The sequence below is a fragment of the Vespula vulgaris genome, chromosome 11 (genome assembly GCF_905475345.1).
Source record: "Vespula vulgaris chromosome 11, iyVesVulg1.1, whole genome shotgun sequence".
Lineage (NCBI taxonomy): Eukaryota > Metazoa > Arthropoda > Insecta > Hymenoptera > Vespidae > Vespula > Vespula vulgaris.
The window spans coordinates 3,116,740-3,140,909 of NC_066596.1; the positions used below are offsets into that span (position 1 = coordinate 3,116,740).

Below are 24,170 nucleotides of genomic sequence, written 5' to 3' on the forward strand. Positions count from 1 at the left end.
GGCATCTTATTCTATGGTAAGGTTCTTTAATTGATAGAATTCTTCGAAATTTGAAAAATGTAAAATCGATATTATAATAAAATATAAAATATATTGCGTTTGATTAACATGTCTATGCCTGTCATGTGAATATCATATGTATATATATAGACATATGTAAATGTGTGTATGAAAGTCGAATATGATATGAAATATGATCGTCCACAGTTAATTAATGTAAAATCTTTGGTTAAAGCAAAAATGGAGAAAAACGTTGATATGACGAAAATAAAGTTGGAAAATCTGAAAAAAGTATTATTATCTAAAAAAAGTAGATCCTTGAGAGAATGCCAAGAAATCACCGGAAATTAAATTTCAATTGATAAAAAGTTAAATATTAATTGTAATGAATTGTATATTGAATACGCAGTTAATGTGTATATATATATATATACATATATATACATATATATATTACGATATATAAATTATACGAAATGTGTCTACTCATTATATATACACATAAATACATTTAATTTTGTTCTGTATTAATAATATTCATCATATTCAATTAATATGTAAAAAGCTAAATATTAATTCTAACAAACTATGTATTCTGTCTTTGTTCTATATAAGACTTGTATTCTATTGTAATTTTATCATAGGTTTATAGACTGTATTATATCTACAGTTTTTCTTATATAACATTTTCTATTTCTTTTAATAAATTTAGAAAAGGATATCTATACGTAGTAACTGCCAAGTGATGAGATCCGGAAATTGGTATTGCATATATTACGTATTTTACATTATACAACATACGCACTGCTGGATAGATGGTTGACGTTCGATACAATAGAAAACTTTTTCAAATATATTTTATTGAAATTAGAAAATAAGAAATTTATAGAGCAATAAAAAATACACGTTAAATTAGAGTAAAATTTTAACATACGTTTAAACATTTAATTAATATCATAAATATCATTATTTCGATGTTACTGCTTCTTTATTATTAGTAATTGTTATTTTATTAGTTGTTATTGTTTCCTAGCTTTACTTTAGTACTATATCTATTTTGATTTAAAGGTATCCACGCAATTAATATACTTCTGTAAACATATTTCTATCGCGATCATATCTATTTTTAATGCTATTCACTACCTTTCGCCCATAGTTATGCGACTTCAGCGACAGTACGGACAATATACGAACTACAAACCCCCACTATGCCCCTATTCTATCGATGTATAAGATTCTATAGGTTACGCTTTTCTCTCGTATAACCTAACAATCGAAATTCTCTAACAGAAATTTTTGTATCTAGTAAAAATAGTAATACATCTGACAAAAGTGATAAAAAACCAAATACCAGATTATACTTCCTTAAAATTAGTTGAAATTAAATATTTAATCTTAGACGTTTGAAAAGAGAGAACTTGGATGCTTCCTCGTCGGAATTCTAAAGAAGACTGGATCGATAAATATCAAAGTCAGCCGAATGTTTGTTTTTGTTGATATTAAATGTAGTCTACGATACGGAGATCAAAATTTAACTGTGTTGAAATATTACATTGAAATTATTTTTTGTACAATGTTTTGTATTAGTTGTATATTATATTGTATATAGATATGGTCGTATATTATAGTGGTAACATAAATATATTTTTTTAATATTAAAAAGAAAAGAATTAGATTATAACTGAATTTAAAATATATTACAGTAATTGTTTACCGTCCGATGTGCGGAAAGATATTTCCTGCTTGTATCAATGTGTTTCCGTTATATATCAGTACTCGAGTAAGAATAGCGACGTCTAGCGACAAATCATAGATTTAGTACTACGTACTTCCAAAAATGTTAGACGTAAATAAAAAAAAGAAAAAGCAAAATAAACGAAAAAGTATTACTTTAGTATTTGACGAGAATAAAAGACGGTAAATATACGCTCAACAAAGTATATAAAACAAATATATAAAACATCTTTTAAGTTATTATTATGTCAAGGTTAATTGTATTTTAAAATATTTTTAGACAATTTTTAGGAGGTTTTCATAAGCGCAAAGTCCAACGACAAAAAAGAGCTCAAGAGGAATTACAAAAGCAACTGAAAGAAGAAAAAAAAAGAATAAAACAAGATGTATATTTTTTCTATTATATTGTGTATTTGGAACATGTTACTTATGGCTTGAAAATTGATAAACAATATGTATATTTTTTAGGCACGTGAACGTTACAAAAAATTGTTATCAAACCGTGATGTACCAGAACTTGAGAAATTATTGTCAGAACAAGAATTTGAAACAGAAAATCACAGAGTTAGCATTTTAGAAATGGATATCGATTCATTATATGAAAAAAATAAATGTATTGGAATAAACAAAGTAATTGATGATAAAAAAGAATCTGAAAAGGAAGAAAATTTGGAAACTGATGAGAAATCTACAGCAGAAATTTCGATACAGGGAATGGAAGGAAAAAATATTGAATCAGCAAAGGATTTAAAACGAGCTATTAAACAAGCTGCATTAAAAGAAGTAAAAAGAAGTAAAGCATTCCAACAAAAAAACAGATTAGAACATAACAAGAACAAAAGGCAAAGCATTAAAAAAAAGAAAAAACAACAAAAAATATTAAAAAAACGAGAAGGGAAATTTAAAAAAAAAGTGAAGCATTAATATTTTTACTGTTGTGTACTTTATTTTTTTTTTATATAAATATTGTTTTTAATTATAGGAAAAATATTTTTAATGCAACTTTAATAAAGATATATAATAATACTTTTTATATACTTCTACTTCATTTTTTTTTGGCAAAAGGACAAATATCTTTATTAAGACATTCTTTACACTTAGGAAAACGAGGTAAACAAATCTCTTGTCCAAATCCAACAAGGAGATAATTTATTTCATTCCAAAGATCTTTAGGCAACCATTCCTCCAGTTCTTTCCTTGTTTCTTCTGGTGTTTTTGTTGGCTTTTTTACCCAATTAAGTCTATTACAAATACGATGTACGTGTGTATCTACCCCAATACCACTTACTTCTCCCCATGCTATTTGCATGCAAATATGTGCCATCTTTGGACCTACCCCAGGTAAATCACACAATTCTTTTATAGTCTTTGGAATATCACTGTTATATTTATCCACTAAAATAACAGAAGTTCTTTTGATATATTCAGCTTTTCTCTGAAAATAATTTCATATCTTATAGAAACAAAATAGTATTTTAATATTACTTTCAAATATTCCTCATAAATATCATTATCAAAAATCTTACATTTGCAAATCCAACTGGTTGTATAAGCTTTACAAGAACATCATTAGGTGTAGCTATTATAATGCTTGGTATACAACCATAAGAAATTAAACGTTTCATAGCTGCATGTGTTACTTGATCCTTGGTTTGACTGCTTAACATCAATGCTAACAAACATTGATATCTAAAGATTGAATCATTAGCATTTGGATCCGGACATTTATGACAACCCATCTCATCTACTGGTGCAGTTTTATACTTTCGCATTTCTTGTATATTTTCTAAAATACGTTTCCAATTGGATGGCATCCAACCAGACGTATTTTCTACTTCTTGGAGTTTTTCATCCTTTTCTTTATCTATTCTTGTCATAAAAACTTCTTTATTGCTTTCACCCTTTTGTTCAACTTTATTTAATTCTTCATATTCTATTTTTAATGACACATTTCGTTTCTTGGAAACTTTTTTACTCTTTGATTTTCTTGATTCATTAATCATTTCTGACACAATCTCTTCATCAACTTTATTTTGAATTTCCATTGAGTTATCGTTTTTGACATGGTCTGCCTTAGACGAATTATCATCTTTCCGATCAAAATAAGGTGATTCTTTTGAAAACGTTACGCCATTAATTCGTTGATTAGATCTTAAAGATCTCGACGTTGATAAAGCTGTCAATTTTAACTTTTTACTCATTTTATACAGTATTTCGCGCCATAAATACATCTATCACTTAAAGACGAATATCGTCCTGTATTAATTTTTTGGTAGGGATACCCCCTCCCTCTCGTTACGAAGTCTAGATGGCGCAAATGTAAACTTTAAATCATGTTTTCATATTTCTGTTTGTATCTAAATTCAAAAGAGTATGCGATAGAATTGTGATAAAGAAAATGACTCAGTCGAAAGAAGTAGCAGAAGAGTTGTACGAGTGTTATACGAAAACTGCTACAAATATAGTTTTATACTTTCGTAAGTTATTATATCTTCTTAAGCTTTATTTTAATTAATGTAGTTTATTAACATATATATATATAGGTTAGTAATTTGCAGAAGATAAGGAGAAGATAATTGATGATTTGAAAGATGTGGTACAAAAGAACTGTGAAATAGATATTAAATTAAGTATGATTCAAGAAATAAAGGAAGATATCTTAAATCAGTATAATGATAGTAATATTACAGAAAAAAGTATACAGAAAATTATCAAGGTAAACTATTATATTATATATTAAATTTAAAGGTATATAGTACAGTTAAAAAATTATGTTGTATAATACTAGGATTATGAGAAAGCTGTGTCTAAAATGAATATTAATATATCCATAAATGAAAGACTATTAGAATTTAATAAACAATTGGAAGCATTATTGAATGGTAAGCAAATAATAGAAAACAAAGAAATGACATTATAAACATTATTTTTAATATTTTATGATTTTACCATGAGCAGATGTAAACAAAAATCAGGATTCTGAAAGAAGTAACAATGATGAAGAATTACAATTGTCAGGTTCTATAAATGTAATAGATCCTATCTCAAAAATGAGGATAAAAGATCCAATAAAAAATATTATATGTGGACATACTTATGATCGTGAAAATGTCATGGCTTTGTTAAAAGTAAATAAAAAAACAAGGCAAGTATTGCATACAAAATATAACAATGAAAGATTTAGTTGTTTAGAAGTATAAAAAAAAGTGAATTTTTTTTTTGTTTTATGCATATATGCACACACACAAATCTGTTTTGGACTTTATACAAATTAAAAAATTTTGTGTAGATGTCCCATGGTTGGATGCAAGAATAAGGAGTATATAGACATAGCCAATCTTCAAACAGACGTTGTAATGAAAGTATATCTTCAAAGGAATCCTGTTTAATATTGACATTAAATTATTTTTTCTAGATTTACTGAAAATGTGAATATTACAAATATAAATAAATCACAAATACTTTGGTATATTCATATTTATACTCGTATATAATATAAGTACAGTTGGTATACCTACAAAGTTAAAGAAAGATGTATATCTTTGATTAAATCTGAGAGTTTTCTTTTGTAATGAATATTAAATTCTTGCTGAATTTAAAAATAAAAAAAGATTTTAATTAATTTATTAATGAAACATATATTCCTAAAGGTGTTTATTTCATTGTAAGCATTAATGTGTACATAAAATAGTGTAGGAATGGGTATATATTATGAAACATAATACAAAAAAATTTCAAAAATGTGCTTGATATTACGATTGCATTGTATCCAGACAGTATTTAAATACAATTTTATCAATTTTTTTAATTACATTATAAAATCAAGCAATTCTGAATACTTTTGAATAAAGTATAGAAAGAATTGTATTTTATTTCTTATAACATAATTATAATAATTCAATAATACTATAAGTTTTTATATTATAAATTACATAAAAAATAATTTATTACAGAAATAATTCTAAAAAATAAAAGTAAATAAAGTAAATAATAAATTGAAACAACTATATCCAATCAGCAGATATATAGTTTTCCTTTGCAAATTTTTACTATTACAAGTAAATTAAAAGGAAAGGACAAAATTCAGAATATGTGATGTCATGAGATATATCCAGATATTTTGTTCAATTCTCATATGATTAATTAAATTAACATGAACAATTAAATTAACTATTTTATTACTTTTTTATTATAAATTAAAATATAATATATAATGTTTATTATTTCACGAAATATAATCTATGCAATCCTCTTTGTACACACATATTCTTTATTGATAAAAATTAATGTTGAATAAATTGGAAACGGGAATCACAATAAAACTAAGTCAATAAAGGAAATATAATCTACCAAACACATAAGAATAATATACAGTAGTTAGAAAAACGTATTAATATAGTATACAAAATGTAAAGAAATGTACATATATTAATAACAACAACAATATAGTAAAAAAATGCATGCATATCTTGTATACAAATTAATTACTATACAGTGCCTTCTGTATAGAGTGCTATCTAAAATACATGAATAAAATTATAATTATCGAAAAGATCACACATTTTTAGATTAAAAATAATATCATTTTTGAAATATTAGAAAACTTAAAATAAAACAATAAAAAGAAATATAGAAAAACAGAAATATAAAAAAAATATAGAATATAATAAAAAGAAATTAGAAATATAGAAAAAGAAACAATGTATCATATACAAATCTTTTGTTTTTCAATTATTATTTGAATATAGAACTAATAACTTAGATATAATTTTAGAGAATATTTTATGCAGAATACCCAATAATAAAAATTATAAAATTATAAATACAGTATGTATGAAGAATTTACATAATAAGTACTTTCATATTTTCTTTATTTTGTGCCTTGCATCAAAATTATCATATTTTAAATAAATACGTCACTCGTTATTGCACTATAAATTAAAAAATACAAAATTGGCATATTGTTTGTAAATCAATTGTGCTGTTTATTATTAACAAACAATCGAATATATTAGAATATTGTCTTTCACACTTTTTTCAAATTATTGTATATATGATATGAATTATTTGACTTTTTGCAGCCTATGTGTTTTTTTATTTATTTATAACGTCTGGATCCAATGCGGGTAAGAAATCATTAACAGTAATGGACGGAGTAGAGGAATGTGCAGGCAATAGCAAAAAAATATATACTAAATATTATGAAAGACTCTAAAAATGAGATCTCACATCATTACTTGTATGACATATATTGATATAGACTTGTATAACTAAAAGCTCTAGGCTGTGAAAATAGATGGTATAGCCAACAAATATTAAATATGAACTTACAACTTGATGTTATTTATACAATGATTCTCATCATTGTGGGCAGACTAATAGAGAGTTAAAAACAAGATTTTTTTCTCTTGTGAGAAAATGTAAGCATTTAGTTTCTGATAAGTACTATCAGATTTATAAAAGTAAAGCAATGTTCACTTCAGGTCACTCTATTGCATTCAGTGTGATGAATGAATGTACTCAACCTGGAATCTGGTTAGCAGCACTATTAGGGTCAACAGCAAGCGTTGTAGATGTATTAGGATCCAACATTAGAGTAAGGGTCTCCTCTTCTTGATCAGAAAGTGGTGCTACTAGCGTCTCATGTATATTTGCTTCTTTTAACTTCAGCTGACTCGGCAACTCCGTAAGTACTGGCCCGTACTGCGAAGTGGAACCCACCAGCAAGTCAGTCGATGGATTCAAACCGCCCAACATCTTTCCTCATAGCAACGCGTAAGTAAGATAAGAAAACGAACATACGAAACAAAGATGGTGCCCGGTAAAAAAACTCAAATAAAAGAAACATTTTGTTAGATTGTTCTCACCTGACCACTACCTCCTGTAATTCCACCCCTTGGTGATTTGCTGCGTTGGAAGAATCGAAGCCATGCCCAAGCAATAGACAATAATATTCCAACAAACATCATGCCTGCTCCTATTGCTACAGATCCTCTTGAAGTTTCTTCTACGTTCTCCTCCACTTCAATACTTGCACCAGTTGATGATCCCTGCTTTACCTATGATCAATGTTAAAGCGATTTTATATACTTGATCACAAGAAGTTGTGTTTCTTTTAATGCTGCGAAGGATACTGGTCAATAAATCCCGCTATCATTCGTGTTATCTCCATACTCACCACTGGTATTACCTTATCAGTGGGAGCAATCCTTTATCACGAAGCAGCAAGGAAGGTACTCTGAGGTATGAGAATGTCATTTAAAAGACAGATGAACACGAGAGAGTGAGAAACAGAGAATGAAAGGAAGAGAATGATAAGAAGAAGCGAAGTCTAGAAAATTATTAATCACCTCCGTAGTTCGCTGATTAATGTCGTCGGATGAGACCAGACTCACGAGCATTGTGGTGAGTCCAACGACGAAGAAGGACAATCCAACTGATAGTAACGTCCATTCTAGCCATTTTCTAGAATTAATCTTATGCCTGGATGCAATTCTCCAAAAACCACTTCTTATTCCACCTGCACTACCGGTACCGTCACCTCCACTATCATACGTATATCCTACGGTGGTAGGTTGGTAGACCGCACCACTGTCCGGCATTTCTTCTTTTCAGAAATACACGGTTTTTTTTTACACTTTTTTTGACGTGACCAGGCCAGATCAGTAACCAGTGAAAGATATCACCTGGGCAAACAGCATAAAGATCACAATCACCACAATCGTAAACTACCTAAGAGAAATATTCGATAAGAGTGGAAAATTCTATAAAAGTTGTTTCATATGAGCGATTGCAACACCATCAAGTATCTTTAAGTACCAACTAAACTATCCCCACTTATTCTGTCGATTTAATTCCAATGTATTTTTACAATACTTACCTTCCTACGTTATGTTTAATGTTTTCTTCAATACATCAAGGTGAATCTTCTATTAACTGAAGAATATTTGCCAATCGTAAAACTGTATGAATGTCGGTAAATGATAGATCAAAATTGATTAATTTTATTACATCTATTATGTAATTGGTTGATGAAATTTATATACTTTTATTATTGATTGAAATTTAGATATAATATTTACATGGAATAAGATCTGTAAACTGATTCATCTCATATATCTCATGAAAAAATTTTAAATGAATTGGAATAACCTTAACAAAAAGCTCAAGCTTTGGAAATAAATTCATTCGTTACTTCAAACGTTCATTAGTTTTTTATACATATTTGTTCTTTCTTTCTTTTCTTTTTTTTTCTCTGATTTTTTTTTAGCACGAATACTTTTCCATCATGTATTATTTATTTTTTACTAACAATGATAGCACATTCTTATACTTTCAGTGATAGAAAATTAAAAGTAATAACGTCATGTACAAAGGTTCTGAACAATGGTACGAAACAGCTGATTAAATGTCACCCCACTACTTGCATATGTATTAACCTTTATACCGCAGAAGTGAAGTTGGTGTAGTTTATGTTCGCGATAGATGTAGTAAAGTTTAGTTCGAAAAGCTTAAAGAACAGGATGGCACCCGTACTTAGTAAACACACATTTAAATATGCTTTAGCTGGAACTATAACGATTAGTACTTTAATATGGTTGTTAAAAAAAAAAGGAAGGAAACATTGTGCAAAATCCAGGTAATTAAGTGATAATATTACAAATACCTTAGTCATGCTTAATGTAAGAGATTTGTTTCATTTGTAGAAATGCGTGGTCTACTAGTGATATACAATACATTATCAAAGAGGTAATGTTCTAGCAATTATTAAAACAAAAAAGAGAATACAAATAATGAAATATTTCATTTTATAGGAAAAACCAAAAGGGCCAAAAGCTCAAATTGATGCAGTATTCTTGCGGCAGTTATATAAACTTCTGACTATTGGCATTCCTGGAATATTATCAACAGAATTTGTTTTTTTGTTGCTTATCGCTGGTTCTTTAATTGCTAGATCCATGTGTGATCTTTGGTTGATAAATATGAGCACTCTTATTGAAACGTATTTATTATTTTTTATAATTGTTTCCAATAATTTTCTTTTCAGTAATGGAACATATTTTTTGTAGATCAATTATAACCATGAATTTAGCTTTATTCAAGAAACTTCTATTAAAATTTGTCTTTATATTACCTAGTGTAAGTAAAAATTAATTGATTCTTAATATATTTTTTGTATTCAGGTTGTTTAACAATCTTACTTTTATATTTGTTGAACAAAGTTATTATATACTTTAATATAATTTTATTTAATTAGGTAGCAGTTGTGACCAACATTTTGAAATATAGTATAAGTGAAATGAAATTGAGATTGCGTACAAATTTAACACATCATTTAATGGATCAATATCTTAAGTAAGTTTTATTTGCATTTGTAATTAATCATTAGAATTGATAATTCAATTTCAATAATGCATAAGACATGTAATAAAAGGTCAGACACGACAGAATAATTATTTAAATGTAATATATATTATTCCTTTGGACAGGAAAAGGATTACAATATTCAAAAGTATTATTTCTTATGAAATAATATTGTGAAGTTACATATTCAAGTTTATTCTTTCAAGAAAAATTATAAAATAAATATCATTTTTCTTGAATATTAAATTTTGATAACATATATTTTTTGTTTGCAGGGGCTTTACATATTATAAAATGAATAATTTAGATGCTCGCATTGCAAATCCAGATCAGCTACTAACAACTGATATAGATAAATTTTGTGAAAGTTTTACAGACTTATATGGCAATATAATGAAGCCACTTTTTGATATTGTTTTATATGCCTCCAAACTCACCACTAATTTAGGTGGACAAGTATGTTAATATATTATAATACTTATACCAACATTTGCATTGTTCTAGTTCTATGTGAATACATTTTGTTGATAGTTACATTATTGTATAGGATATAATGCTATATAATGTTTCTGTGCATCATAATTTATACTATTTGATATAATTTAGGAAGTATTACTTTATGGTAATATAATATAAAAAATGCTTCATTATATTCAATATTATAGACTTAAAGAAATTTGTTTTTTGTTCTCCTTGGTTATTTGATATTTTTTGTTTTTGTTTTTGTTTATTTTGTTTTCTTTTTTCTTTTTTTTGTAGACACCACTCTTGTTGATTTCATATCTACTGATAGCTGGTACTTGTATAACCACCTTGAGAAGGCCAGTGATACAAATGACTGTAAAAGAACAGCAGTTGGAAGGCGAATATCGACATATCAATTCACGCTTAATCACAAATTCAGAAGAAATAGCATTTTACCAAGGAAATCATAGAGAGAAATTAACTTTGCTAACTAGTTTTCACAAGTTGGTAAGTTGACAAAAAAAATTTATATAGCAATACATCTACTTTTATTCTGTATATAATCTATATTTATTCTTTAATATATCTATATTTGTTCTGTTTCAGGTTACACATCTTCGTAAATTTTTGGAGTTCAGATCTTTAATAGGCGTACTAGACAATTTCATTGGAAGATGTAAATTAATAAATAAATAAGACATACATATCTAATTAAAATGATAAGTGCTAAAAATTTGTTTCTTTTTTCAGATATGGCAATGGTAGTTGGATTTTATGCCGTGAGTATACCATTCTTTAAAAAGAATCACGCCGTTCTTTCAGGCTCTTCTGAACATCGATTTAAACATTATTATACATATGGAAGAATGTTGGTAAAATTTGCAGAAGCAATAGGTGTACTCATACTAGCAAGCAGAGAGATAACAAGATTAGCAGGTTTCACAGCAAGAGTTACAGAGATAAGAAATGTACTGAATGACTTGAGTGCAGGAAAATATGTTAGGACAATGATCACAGACTTGAACAATGATTCAAAAGTTTACCCAGGTGCAGGAAAGATTATTGCAAAAGATAACATTATACGATTCGAACATGTTCCAATTGTAACGCCAAATGGAGATGTTCTTATTAAAGAATTGACATTCGAAGTAAAATCCGGCATGAATGTATTAGTTTGTGGTCCAAATGGTTGTGGGAAAAGTTCTTTATTCAGAATTCTTGGAGAGGTGAATATCTTTGATCTTTATTGTCTTTATTGCACATTATGTTAAAAGGCTATAATTTTCAATTATATATCTTTATTTTATATGCAATTAGTTGTGGCCTGTTTGGGGTGGTACAGTTACAAAACCACCACGTGGAAAATTATTCTATATACCACAACGTCCTTACATGACATTAGGTACTTTAAGAGACCAAGTTATCTATCCTCATACTAAAGCAGAAATGATCAGACGAGGACAAATGAGCGACGAAGATTTGCAGAAATTTTTAAATTTAGTACAATTAAATCATCTTTTGAAAAGAGAAATTCAAGGAAACTCTGAAAATCAAGGATGGGATACTGTAGCCGACTGGATAGATGTTTTATCAGGAGGAGAAAAGCAACGTATTGCGGTAAATAATTTAATAAAATATTGTATCATCAAATGAATGAACTTACATATAAGATATCTCTATTACTTGGTGAATGTTAATATATTTGTAGATGGCTCGATTGTTCTACCACAAACCACAATTTGCAATATTAGATGAGTGTACAAGTGCTGTTAGCGTCGACGTCGAAGATTCTATGTATTCTTATTGTAAAGATGCAAATATTACTTTATTTACTGTTTCTCATAGACGGTCACTTTGGAAACATCACGAGGTAACAAAAAAGTTATTTTTTTACCAAATGTCATTATCTACAACACAAACAATCGTTTATGTATTTAAAAAAATAATTAATTATTAATAAAAAATAATTAATTATTGTCTATTCGATCGCAGTATTATCTACAAATGGATGGTAGAGGAGGATACGAATTTAGAGAGATTGAACCAGATACAGAGAAGTTTGGGTCATAAATATTTTGATTCTTCCTTAAACAATATTACTTGGTGAAATATACGATTATATTAAATGGCAACCATAAACATAACAGGAATAATGAAACCAAATGAAATGAACAAACGAATACATAGTTTCTTATTAAAATACCAAATTTATATAGATCTCTTTGTTTTCAAAAGAAATCAATATGTAAGCACAAATATCATAAACATTATTTCTACGTGTATACGTGTATAATCAAAACTATCAAGAATAGCTTTTATATATTTTTCTATCCGACTTTTTATAGTTTTTGCTTATAAGTATGTAAATATAATAAGAGTACTCTCTTGTTCTTCCAGTTTTACCACGAACTTATATAAAAGCATTATTATATTGTATATAATTGAAGCTTGTATCTTAATAATACGTCGTTGGAAAATGATATATTTGCTTTGTAATTAAGTACATCGTATCAACTTATTCTATACAAAAAAAAAAAATTTAACAAACATATTAAACAGATCAATGAAGAATAATATTTAGTCGAAGAGCTATCGTGAAACATATTCTGTAAATGTCGTGTATATATATGCACAACTCTATCTCTGTATGAAATATTTGATGCGATCGCAATCTGTAATTATTCTATGTATATCGCTTTATATTAATGTTATTAAAAATATACTTTTAAAGAATGAAAGAGAGAGGGCGACATACCAGATTATGTACAAAGATTGTAACAAATAAGGTGAAAGGATAATTTCTTAAAAGGGATTTTTAGAAGTAAATAAAAAATATTATGACGAATATCTCGTAATAAAGAATAAATGTATTAGTCATTTTCATTAGCGTTATAGTCGTATAAAAATGTAGAAAAAGAGCGACGTGTCGGTAATATAGGAAGAAAAACATTAATTCGTTTAAATTTAGCGGGTTTGTTTAGATCCAGCGCCATCATGGCACACGTCACAATTAGTTCGGAAAAGTTCGGCCACGTCCGGATATTTCACAGGAGCTCCAGGGTTTCGTTGCTCGGTCGGCAGCAATCGCAGGCAGTTGTAGGCATTTAACGAAGGAGGACGGCCGTTTTGTGACGAGAATGAACACGTGAGGTCGGAGAGAGAGAGATAAGAGCAAATAAAAGTGGGTGAGAGGAAGAAGAGAAGATAGAAGAAGGGGCGGAAGGAGGAAGCGAAGGTAGTTTGAGCGTCTATCACGTATGTTCGTATCATCGTTGTACGTACCGGCGACGAAACGAGGAAGAAAATTAGTTTTCGGTTTGGTGAAACTCTTGGGGACGTCGAAAGATCGCGAAGAAGAACGTGCAACGGTTGATTATTTTCGTAATATCGATCGAGAAACTTTTCACCTTTGCATGCATTCCCGACACCCTTTCTCTTCGTTTTCCTTCGATAATCAGTAGTTCCGTTGACCGATTCGACCGACTACCTTTGTCATCGGAGCTCCCCTTAGTGTGTTTCGATTAGATCAGAAAAATAAAAGATTTCGACAAATTCCTGGGAAGAAGAAAAAGAAGAAGGGGAGAGAAAGAGAGAGAGAGAGAGAGAGAGAGGAGGAGGAGGAGGAGGTGGAGGAAGAGGAGGAGGAAGAGAAAAACGCTTTAGTGGGATCGATAGATCGAGCGTAGGGGCTACAACACTGTGACTCGCGATCGTGGGTGTGGGTGTTGGGTGCGAGTGTGCTTTGCCAGCCGCGTGTGCCTGCTTAGGTGCGTGCGTGTGTGCGTGCCTGCGTGCGTGCGTGCGTGAAGAGAAGAGGAGGCGACGCGTGAAGACGACGACGACGACGACGACGACGACGACGACGACGACAACAACGAAGACGAGGACGGCGGCGGCGGCGGCGGCGGCGGCGGCGGCGGTGGCGGCGGCGGTGGCGGTGGCGGCGACGGCGACAACGAGGAGGACAACCACGACGACGATCAAGACGACTACTACTATTAAAGGTGGGACAAAGCGAACAGTATCGGCTTCGAAAGGAAGAAAAAGGAAGAAAAGCGTACACCTTTTTAGAAGAAGGATCACACGTTCTTGCTCGAGCCGACGGGATGGAAGGTAGTTCTCAGCCACCGCCGTCATCATCGGATATAATGATGGGAAAGGAGAACGAGGAAGAATCAAAGATACGTAGAACCGTCGAAGAGTCTGCTGCTGCTGCCGCTGCCGCCGCTGCTGCAGCTGCCGCCTTGGTGACCTCCTCTTCTGTCTCGTCCTCCTTCTCGTCCTCCACCTCGTCCTCCACCTCTTCTTCCTCTTCCGTCTCGTCTTCGTCGCCATCCTCCGCCTCCTCTACCTCCTCTTCTTCGTCTTCTTGCTCCTCCTCTTCCTCCTCCTCCTCCTCCTCCTCCTCCTCCTCCTCCTCCTCCTCCTCTTCCATATCCTACTGGTCAAATTCACCTGATGCAACGTTACCGAACGAACCGGACTATCGTGGCCGGGCTTCGAGTCTAAGGTCTAATTCTTCTTCCCCGATCCCAACCACATCTCCGTCCCCGCCAGGGTGTGGCTGCGTCGCAGCCGCAGCCGTCGAACCCGACGAGATCACCATCAGCATCACCCCGACGACCGGTGGACAATTTGATCTTACGGTCGATCGTTCTGAAACTATCGAAAATCTTAAGAAGATCATTTCAAAGAGACTCAAGGTCGCTAAAGAACGCATCTGTTTGTTGCACCTCGAGAGGTGAGTACAACTCGAAGAAAATGTTATCAATTTGATTTGTATATTCGTAGAGATATTATTCAATCTGTTTCGGTTCCTATGGAACTATCAAAACGGATTATTTATCGAGTAACGAGTTTTATTTAGCGTACGAAGTATCTTCGCGGATGATTTTCACAATGCTAGGAAAGTTAATTTGAAAGTTTTTCCCGCGTAAAGTTATTCCGTTGTTATAAAATAATGAACGAATTCGCGATATTTCTTTTCTTTCCTTTTTTTTTCTTTCTTTCTTTTTCTTATCTCTACTCCACGAAAGTGATTATTTGGAAGATAAAACAAAGAAACAATTGTAAAACTTCGAATTACAAAGTATTAATTAATATCTATATATAGTACATTTGTAAGACATGCGTTATCGCTAAAAGATTTTTAACACGTAGCGAAAAAAAAGCAAAGAAAGAAAGAAAGAAAGAAAAGAAAAATATGCAGATAATTTCTTTTTCTCTTTCGTTTAAAATCTAAAAGAACTTCGACCATTTTCGTCCGTTCTTTTTTTTTCTTCCTTTCGAGAAGAATAAAAGAATTTTCTCGGGGAAGGAGGTTAGGACAAAGCTTGAGAAATGTGTTTCATATCACGTGTATGTACATGAAATCATTTGAATATAAGAGATCGTTCGACGAAACCGTGTAAAAGAAAGAGACGTTTCACGAAAGAAGGAAAGAAAGAGAAACCGTTGTTGACCCGTACAAGAGAATGCTCGAGCTCGCGGAATAGTCGTCACCGGTGTATGTGGTGCGCTTTCGGACGTGGTGCGGCCACGATCGAGTAGGAGAAATCTCTTTTGAGAGAGCGAGCGAGAGAAAGAGGTGGAGGTGGAGGAGGAGGAGGGGAAATGAGAGAAAAGGAGGAAAGAAGAGAGACATATAGAGGGAGTACGTGTGCGCGTTTCGTAGGCGTCGTGGGGGCCGTCGCTCTCCATGGATCCTCCTGTGGCGCGTGTATGCACAAGAAAGAAAGAAAGAAAGATAGATACACTACTACCAAGCGATATAAAGAAAGAGAAAGAGAGATAGAGAGGGAGAGAGGTAGAGAGAAAAACAGACAGAGGAGAGAGAGAAAGAGATAAGACGGCTAGAGATAGAAAGAGACAGAAGTGGTGGTGGTGGTGCAGTAGGTAGAATACCTCGATAAATTGCGTTCTCTAGAGCGAAACGATGACAGCCATCTACGACGTGCGTTCTCGCGCGCGCACGCGGGTGAAGAGGAAGGAAACGAGTGTGTGTGAGAAGGAGAGAGAAAGAGAGAGAGAGAGAGAGAGACAGCCAGCTCGGTCGCGAGGGCGACCGAGTGGAAGAATTCACGAGAGGGTAGGAGTAAGAGGAAAAAAAACAAGCGGCCGGTCAGAGAACGTAGGACAGAGAGCGGTTATTCCCGTACACGGATCCATCGACGACGATGTTTTTCGTATCTTTCGTCTTCCTCTGTATTCCGTATTCGCCTTGAATTATCTATCTTTTAAATATGGTGTTGGTCGGACGAGATCACAAACGATTCTTCCATAAAATTGATTGAATTGAGACGATTATAAAGGTTATAGAGACAAAAATAAGAACAGAAAGAAAAATATTCATCGTGTGTTTTAGGTTAGATTCTTCGGTGAATTTCCATCGTCAATTTGTGCGTGTTGAAAACTATAGAATTTCTTTGATATTTTTGGATAACAGGTTGCGTTCTATTCTTTTTGTTAGTTTCTCTCCTATTGGTCGAGCCAATTTTCAAGGAATGTAGGTACAGGTATAGAGAAACACCAATCAGAGAACGTTCCTGTAAAACGTGTTGAACAACGTCCAATAGTTAGCAAAGCTCGTTAGCCAATCATTTTTAAGCCTTATGAAAACTCAAATTTGGCGCGAAGAGAAAGAGAGAGGGAGTCAGAGGATTTGAGGAGAAGAGAGGATGTATTGAAAACAAACGAAGTAACATCGTACGTGATTTTTTATATACATATGTGCTCGCGCGTGTTCAGGGTCGCACGAGTTTGGTTTTCCCCTTCTTTTTCTCTTTCTCTCTCTCTTTGAGACGCGACTGCGTGCGTGTACGTATACGCGTGTCTTCTCCCCGCCAGCCCTTCGTCGTCTTCTGTGCACGACGACCTCGTGTGCGCATGCGCCTTATGGAGGAACGAGCTTGGACCAACGGGTCTCTCTTCTTGGCCTTTCCCGTCTCTTTTGGTTGTTTCTCGTCGTGGTCTCCGTCTCCGTTTTCGAAGTGTTACAAAGAAATGAAAAAAACAGATCTGTTTCGCCTTATCTCTTCTGATTCCATGAAATACTTATTCAGGAATAAGATTTTCGATAAGACTTTTCCAAGATTGCTTACGATCATTTACAAATTATTATAATCATCCTATGAAGAATTTTCTCGATCTTTGAAAATGAAACATAGAAAGAGATGCTGTTAAAAAGTGAAGATATTATTAACGAAATAAAATGAAGCCAAGGTTCAAGTTAAATGTTTTTGAAAATAACAAACGTTTTAAATCAATTACAATTGATTATTTTGACTTCATTTAACGAGTCGATTGATTTATCGTTCATTTGTTGAGATTCATATTATTATTTTTCTTCGCGATATATTTCAATGCTTTTATATCATATCGTTTTATGTTTAGGTAAACGCAATACGTACTTTGAGCTACCGATACGTTTGATCGCACGTGTCCTCTCTTTCAAAAGTTTCTTATCATCGGGAACTTTGAGACCATGAAATTATACTCTTTTTCTTATTTTATTATATCGATATGACATAGCTCTTTGTAATTATAAGGGAAAAATTTGTATATTCGAAGATATTATCTCATTGCGTTTATCTAATCCGAGACTTCGTCTTCTTCCACACGTCTGAATTAACTTCGTATTAATCGTTATATAATTCGTTTGAAAACTCGTACAAATGATTTATAAAGAATACGTATTGGTACAGCAAAGGTTATTCTTTTCTAAAACTTTTGTTATAGACAGCTACGCGATGGAACTCTCGAGGAAAATCGCTTGCAAGATGGAAGTAGGCTCACGTTATTGCCAAGCGTGGAAACAGGATTATTGGTAAGTTTTCTTCCGTGTTTAGATTTGCGAGAATTAACGAAGCTTCTTCTATAATTTATGTGCATGCGATATTAGAAATCAGATAGATAACACGAATCGAAAAACGATGATGCAAAAATGTTAATTATTACATTTTCTTGTAATTTTAAATCGTTCCTTATCTATATACGAAAGAAATATCTCTCTGAAGAATATTCATTATTTATGTTACTTCAAAGTGATAAAGAAATGGAGGATAAAATAAAATACGGGTTAGAGCGTTTAATATAATTTCTTAAAACGTATATACAAATCAAGTTATACCAAATACGCGATAGCGTCAACGTGAAAGAAGTCCGTTAGGTGTGCCGAGGGATGACTAGCCGAGCCATCGAGGGTCTCTGAGCTTCGATGCGACGAGGTTTCCTTCCTTCTGCAGGTCTTCTTGTTTTCATCTTCTGCCGTTGCTTAGTTTCATCGATTCGTTCGATCATCTTTCTTTTAATCGATCCTCGTCCTTTCCCCTCTATTTCGAATGGAACTATCTTCCTTTTTTATTTTTCCTACGAACCCTGTGAGAATGAAAAAGTGAAAGCGGGTAAAATATCGCGGGGAGATGATGTACGTAAAACGATGTATGGTAACATTTAAAATCATATTTGTTTTAGGCACAACGTCCAGAGCAAAGCGTGATGCAAGCATTGGAGAGTTTGAACGACTCGCAGGTGAACGACTTCTTGTCTGGAAAGGCACCTCTGAATCTGACGATGCGGTTGGGCGATCACATGATGCTGATTCAACTGCAGTTATCGACGGTGAGAGTGCCTTTACCAGGTAGCAATCAAACGAACAGCAGCGGTACTAGCTTGACCGTCGGCGGAAACAACGGCGGTGGAAACGGGCCGAATCTTTCGACGAATCACGTTTCGCCCTCTCTTCAAAGTAGGCGATCAACGGTGTTGGCGGCACGTTCTACGGCGAGTACTTCGGCGAAACTTCAACGAGGAAGCGCAGCAGCCCGTACGTCCTCCCTCGTAAGCCGTTTGGCATCGGCTTTACATGCTGCGGCGAGCTGCAGCACAAGTTTATCGACAGCGACCAAAACGACAAGTTCAGTCTGTTCCAGTCGCGCTACCACTGCGTTTTCGGCTACCAACTGTTCGAGTATGTGCCAGTCTCGACTCCTCTACCATCATCATCGTTACCACAATCATCATCATCATCATCACCACCACCACCACCATCACCGCCATCATTCGAGGTATAAGCCAACTTGTACCTCGTCCTGTACTTCTCCCTCTCCTTCAACGTCCTCTCCTTCTTCTTCCTCCTCCCCCTCTCCCTCCTCGCTACCCTCATCTCTCTCCTCACCCTCCGGCATCATCTCCTCTTCTTCAACCACCTGCTCCACTACTACTGCCGCCGCCGCCGCCGCAGCCGCAGCCGCTGCCGCTGCCGCTGCCACTAACGCTGCCACTGCCGCCGCCGCTGCCGCCGCCGCCGCCGCCGCCGCCGCTGCTGCTACTGCTGCTGCTGTTGCTACCACTACTACTACTACTACCTCATCCTCGACCATTTCCATCGACCATTTGCAACAATCTACCTCCATCAATTACACTTGCTCCGAGTCAACCTCCTCGTCGTACGACGCTACGACGCCAGCGAGCAAAAAGCTTTGCACCGCTCATCACGTGCATCAATCGACGCTCGAAACATCGAGGAGAAACGGAGAGGATGGCGGGGATATCACGTCGCAGACTTCTCCTCTACCCTCCCTCATGGACAAAGGTGCCAAGCTCGCCCTAGACACCCGAGCATTAGCCGAGGCATCCCGTAATTTGACGCAGAAACTGAAGCAGCTCTCCTCTGAGGTATTCACCTCGCGGGTCGACCTCGCAGAGGTATACATTATTACCGATGCCAGTTCTCCCTGTGTATACTTATAATATTTATATTTATATGGTATTATATATGGATTATTAAAAGAGCTTCGATTTAACGATCAATCATAGTCTTTATTATAGTTTCTTCAAACTTTATCTTGAATCTTAATTCGAAAAAGCATGCTCTAGAGTATAATACTGTTGGTATCTTATACTTAACTTCAATATTTTAATCTTGTCATTTACAAAACAAGAAAACGTCGGGATTAATCGTTACTTTAACTTGTCTTATATGCAGGAAAACGCGAGACACAGGCAAGGAGCGATGATAGAGAGTATGCATCATCATGGGAAAGGTGTATATTCTGGAACCTTCAGCGGGACCATCAATCCAGCGCTTCAAGATCGACATGGTCGTCCCAAACGAGATATTAGTACTATTATTCATATCTTAAACGATTTGTTATGTGCTACACCAGCTGCTACAGCAGGACACTATAGGCATCATCATAGGCATTCGAATAGCCGTCAACAATGTCCTTCTGCATCTAACGGAGTACCAACTTCAGGAACTGGAACTACTGTTGGTGTGGGCTGTCATGATTCAACCACGTCTGGACATTCTTTGGGTATGTGAAATGAGATATTTAAAGAAAAAAGATATTTACAGGTTTATATACATATATATATATATATACGCCATACACCATATATACCGTGTGATTTTATATTTCATCGTGTAGAAGAATTATCGAAGGAAAACGAAGCTACTAAGGGAAAAATGCGGCGTCTGCGTTTAGTCATGGAACAACGTCGTACCAAAAGAAAAGCTAGACGGGAAGCACGTGCAGCACCGCACGCTGCACAATGGGCTGCTATGACACCCGATCCTATTTCAAATCATGATGCAAGTGCTACAACAGCATCTACTTCGAGCAACTCCAATACGGCTGAATCGCAGAACGAACCGGATCTTCAACCGTGTAGTCCCGAACCAGTTGTTGCTTGAATTTATTATTATTATTATTATTATCATCATTATTATTATTATTATTCTTTAAATTCATCCTATAATATTAGTACTTTTGGTTAAATGAGTATAACGAGCCTCGTTGGATATATCACACTGATTTATTACTGTAGGTGTTGGAGCCCTGATTGATTGTTAATTCGATGCGTCGTGTACATACGTATCTATTAAGTTTTGCAAACGAGTTAAATCGTTATTTCTAAAATACGATTTTTATAAATAACGAGATGACATATTGGATATTGTTACGTAGCTCGCGGATTTAAATGATTATCTATGTTTTTTTTTTCCTTACTTTTTTATATAAGATCGAGAAAACACATCACTATTGATGTATCTTGCAATTTGCTGTTGTTACGTTGGTCTCGAAGCAAATGCAAACAGTTAAATCGTTCGATCTTTCTTTTTCGTTTTTCTTCTTTTTTCTTTTTTGTTTAGAAATTTAATATATGTTTATTATTATTATTATTATTATTATTAAATTGTACGAGAGATAAAATTGGGAGTACTCAGGACTCGACTGTAGTTGACAATAATTGTATCTTGCTGATAAGTCAGTGTGAGACCAGTATACATTCGATCTGTCAATAACACGAGAACGATCGATTTATAAAAAGAAATGTTATAGGATTTTATTGAAAATGAGATGGTATTTCAGCTAGAATGTTTCCGCCGATAGAGAGACTAAACACTCCTTGAACAAAGAGAAAGAAAAAGAAAAGTATATTCGCATCACTTTAATCGTTACTATCAGAGTTACTGCTCCATGATTGTGTGTGTGTGTGTGTGATTATACTTTTACTATTGGCATATAGAGAAGTTTTGTATAACGGAAGAGTGAAATTCCCTGCGTAAGTATAAACAGTATACATGCTGAGAGTAACTGTTTCAAAAGCAATATATCGTCAAGACTTCGTTGAAAATAGAAATCTTGCAAAACGAAAGACACTCGTTATAGCGTGAGTTTTTATTATGGGTATTCAAATATTTCAATTTAAAGAAACAACTTCAAAAGCCAATTTGTATTTTCAGAAGACATTTACAAATTGTTTCTATCTTTAATCGCAATAATTTGTACGTAGGATATAAGCACTATTTTAAAGATCACTTTCGTTTATTCTTTCAAATATGTTTTTATTTAATCACCAAATCATATCAGTGGATTATAATATCACATACGGATGATTAATTTAAATATTTACAGAAACGTCAATAATATAACTATTTCATATAATCTGAAGAGAGAAAGAGAGAGAGAGTCAGTCAGTCCAATCGAGCACTTAAAATGGCATTAAATTACTGTGCATATGTGGTGGTTAGATCGAGCCATTTCTCTATGACACCGAGTCACGCGCGTTATTACTCTTTCTAAGGATCATTCGTGCATTGTATTATTCAATGTATGATTGAAATAATACATGGTCCTATAGTTACAATAAGATGATCCTAAATGCATGGTCCTAATGCTACTTTGTTTAATTTGTTTACGTTTGTTAGGTACTAAATAGTATATCATCTACTGATAGTATATTGTGTTAGATTACTTAGGGAAAAAAAAAGAAAAGTTATATTATAATTATTACTATTATATTATCATTATTACTACTACTACTACAGTTTTACACAAACTGGCTCAATACTGTAACATAAAATTATTCAACTTTATCGAGTACCAAAATAAACGAAATTGCTTGATAAGTTAAAATATGTTTAACTATCATGCCTGCTCAAATTTCTAACTCGATCTTATCTAATGTTTTCTAATTAGTTGAATTGTTTAATAATTTTTTGTTTTTTTTTCCTAACCTACGGATTACGATGGTAGAAATATATGATATTTAGAATGTTTAGAAATTTTATAAAATATTAAAATGGAAAAGGACCGCTGCAAATGCTATGTCGATAATGTAGAAATTTATATCTTGGTTTTAACGTTTGAAATTATACTTTTTTTTTTTTGGAGAAATCAGATTATTTATTTTAACAAATTAATTAATGCCGAGAAAATTTTTTTGGTAATTAATATATTGTTAATTATGGTTTTTTATTTATAATTTTATTTAGTAAATTGAGCTTAATTTTGATCATGTGGTATTATACTGATCTTTGGCACCTCCTATCGGAAATTATGAGAACTAAACGATTCTTTACCAAATAACACGTATTTTTTTTATAAGAACAATTAAAAAGATAGAGTAATATACTTCACACATAATAGAAAATTTTAATTTTCTCAACATTTAGATAAACATTTGTAGAATAAATGATAGCAATATTTTAGAAAACGATAATAGCAAATAATGTGACTCAATGTCACGAAACCATGCTTTGGATTAATATATCGTTTACTAGAATTAAACATAATAATTGAAAAATTACACTGTTTTGATGTCTAATACCTTAATACTCGAGACGTTTTTATAGATGTCTTCAAGATGATGTTATGGGAAATATGGAATCCATTTGTCATTATACACGCACGTTATTTAGGTTTCAGATCATTCTAATATGTGGGTTAAATACTTAGGGACAATAAAGAATTTTATCAGGTATCACGTTTTGATATGCTATAGCGGAATTTACGAATACGTACGTAGCTTTTTAAATTTTCTAAATAATTAAATTTTTGATCATTATATTGGAATAACAACACATAGTAATAATAATAATAATAATGAAACATAACAGTTAATAGTATTTAGATATAATTTGAAACGATATATAAACGCGTTAACTATAAATACATTACTGATACAGATTAGAATGACAACATAAGTTTTTCACTATGCAAAAGAATGAAATATTTTTGGATGATTAGAGAATTATAAGATTTTTTCTTATTATAGTCAGCCTTTGTAAGTACGTATAGTATTTTACATCCGCTCTGTTA

The 24,170-nt window shown here is 32.9% G+C and overlaps 6 protein-coding genes and 1 long non-coding RNA gene across 12 annotated transcripts; 4 read left to right on the forward strand and 3 right to left on the reverse strand.

Annotated features, from left to right (window-relative positions):
• Positions 1-658: 658 nt before the first annotated feature.
• LOC127067522 (nucleolar protein 12) lies at positions 659-2,767 on the forward strand. Of its 3 annotated transcripts, none has more exons than XM_051002543.1 (4): positions 659-1,630; positions 1,704-1,917; positions 2,015-2,120; positions 2,203-2,767. In XM_051002543.1, exons 2-4 carry the CDS (start codon positions 1,838-1,840, stop codon positions 2,656-2,658), a joined length of 642 nt encoding a protein of 213 aa, XP_050858500.1. In that variant the 5' UTR covers positions 659-1,630; positions 1,704-1,837; the 3' UTR covers positions 2,659-2,767. The 3 variants fall into 3 exon arrangements, with proteins under 3 accessions (XP_050858500.1, XP_050858502.1, XP_050858501.1); XM_051002545.1 differs by having other exon boundaries at positions 659-1,482; XM_051002544.1 differs by having other exon boundaries at positions 659-1,471.
• LOC127067513 (endonuclease III-like protein 1) lies at positions 2,655-3,974 on the reverse strand. The gene is made up of 2 exons (XM_051002525.1): positions 3,261-3,974; positions 2,655-3,169 (listed from the first exon to the last, which is right to left on the reverse strand). The coding sequence occupies exons 1-2, from the start codon at positions 3,963-3,965 to the stop codon at positions 2,780-2,782; spliced, it is 1,095 nt and encodes a 364-aa protein (XP_050858482.1). The 5' UTR covers positions 3,966-3,974; the 3' UTR covers positions 2,655-2,779.
• A 115-nt stretch (positions 3,975-4,089) lies between these two features.
• On the forward strand, positions 4,090-5,192 carry LOC127067524 (E3 SUMO-protein ligase NSE2-like). The gene is made up of 5 exons (XM_051002546.1): positions 4,090-4,211; positions 4,293-4,450; positions 4,523-4,616; positions 4,693-4,879; positions 5,024-5,192. The coding sequence occupies exons 1-5, from the start codon at positions 4,133-4,135 to the stop codon at positions 5,121-5,123; spliced, it is 618 nt and encodes a 205-aa protein (XP_050858503.1). The 5' UTR covers positions 4,090-4,132; the 3' UTR covers positions 5,124-5,192.
• Positions 5,193-6,931: 1,739 nt separating this feature from the next.
• On the reverse strand, positions 6,932-8,753 carry LOC127067521 (uncharacterized). 2 transcript variants are annotated; one of them, XM_051002541.1, is made up of 4 exons: positions 8,615-8,753; positions 8,085-8,420; positions 7,602-7,793; positions 6,932-7,491 (listed from the first exon to the last, which is right to left on the reverse strand). In XM_051002541.1, the coding sequence occupies exons 2-4, from the start codon at positions 8,334-8,336 to the stop codon at positions 7,255-7,257; spliced, it is 681 nt and encodes a 226-aa protein (XP_050858498.1). In that variant the 5' UTR covers positions 8,337-8,420; positions 8,615-8,753; the 3' UTR covers positions 6,932-7,254. The 2 variants fall into 2 exon arrangements, with proteins under 2 accessions (XP_050858498.1, XP_050858499.1); XM_051002542.1 differs by lacking the exon at positions 8,615-8,753 and having other exon boundaries at positions 6,932-7,437; positions 8,085-8,489.
• Positions 8,754-9,050: 297 nt separating this feature from the next.
• On the forward strand, positions 9,051-13,429 carry LOC127067505 (ATP-binding cassette sub-family D member 3). Its single transcript, XM_051002513.1, has 12 exons — positions 9,051-9,373; positions 9,441-9,483; positions 9,549-9,736; positions 9,804-9,873; positions 9,992-10,089; positions 10,374-10,554; positions 10,858-11,070; positions 11,170-11,239; positions 11,314-11,789; positions 11,881-12,180; positions 12,272-12,433; positions 12,556-13,429. Exons 1-12 carry the CDS (start codon positions 9,207-9,209, stop codon positions 12,631-12,633), a joined length of 2,046 nt encoding a protein of 681 aa, XP_050858470.1. The 5' UTR covers positions 9,051-9,206; the 3' UTR covers positions 12,634-13,429.
• Positions 13,430-13,564: 135 nt separating this feature from the next.
• LOC127067504 (midnolin-A-like) lies at positions 13,565-22,985 on the forward strand. Of its 3 annotated transcripts, XM_051002512.1 has the most exons (6): positions 13,565-15,304; positions 18,301-18,388; positions 19,036-19,387; positions 19,484-20,268; positions 20,549-20,879; positions 20,994-22,985. In XM_051002512.1, the coding sequence occupies exons 1-6, from the start codon at positions 14,670-14,672 to the stop codon at positions 21,257-21,259; spliced, it is 2,457 nt and encodes an 818-aa protein (XP_050858469.1). In that variant the 5' UTR covers positions 13,565-14,669; the 3' UTR covers positions 21,260-22,985. The 3 variants fall into 3 exon arrangements, with proteins under 3 accessions (XP_050858469.1, XP_050858466.1, XP_050858467.1); XM_051002509.1 differs by having other exon boundaries at positions 19,036-20,268; XM_051002510.1 differs by having other exon boundaries at positions 19,036-20,238.
• LOC127067528 (uncharacterized) lies at positions 18,641-19,269 on the reverse strand. Its single transcript, XR_007782645.1, has 2 exons — positions 19,121-19,269; positions 18,641-18,939 (listed from the first exon to the last, which is right to left on the reverse strand). It is a non-coding gene; the product is annotated as an uncharacterized LOC127067528 (long non-coding RNA).
• Positions 22,986-24,170: the final 1,185 nt, after the last annotated feature.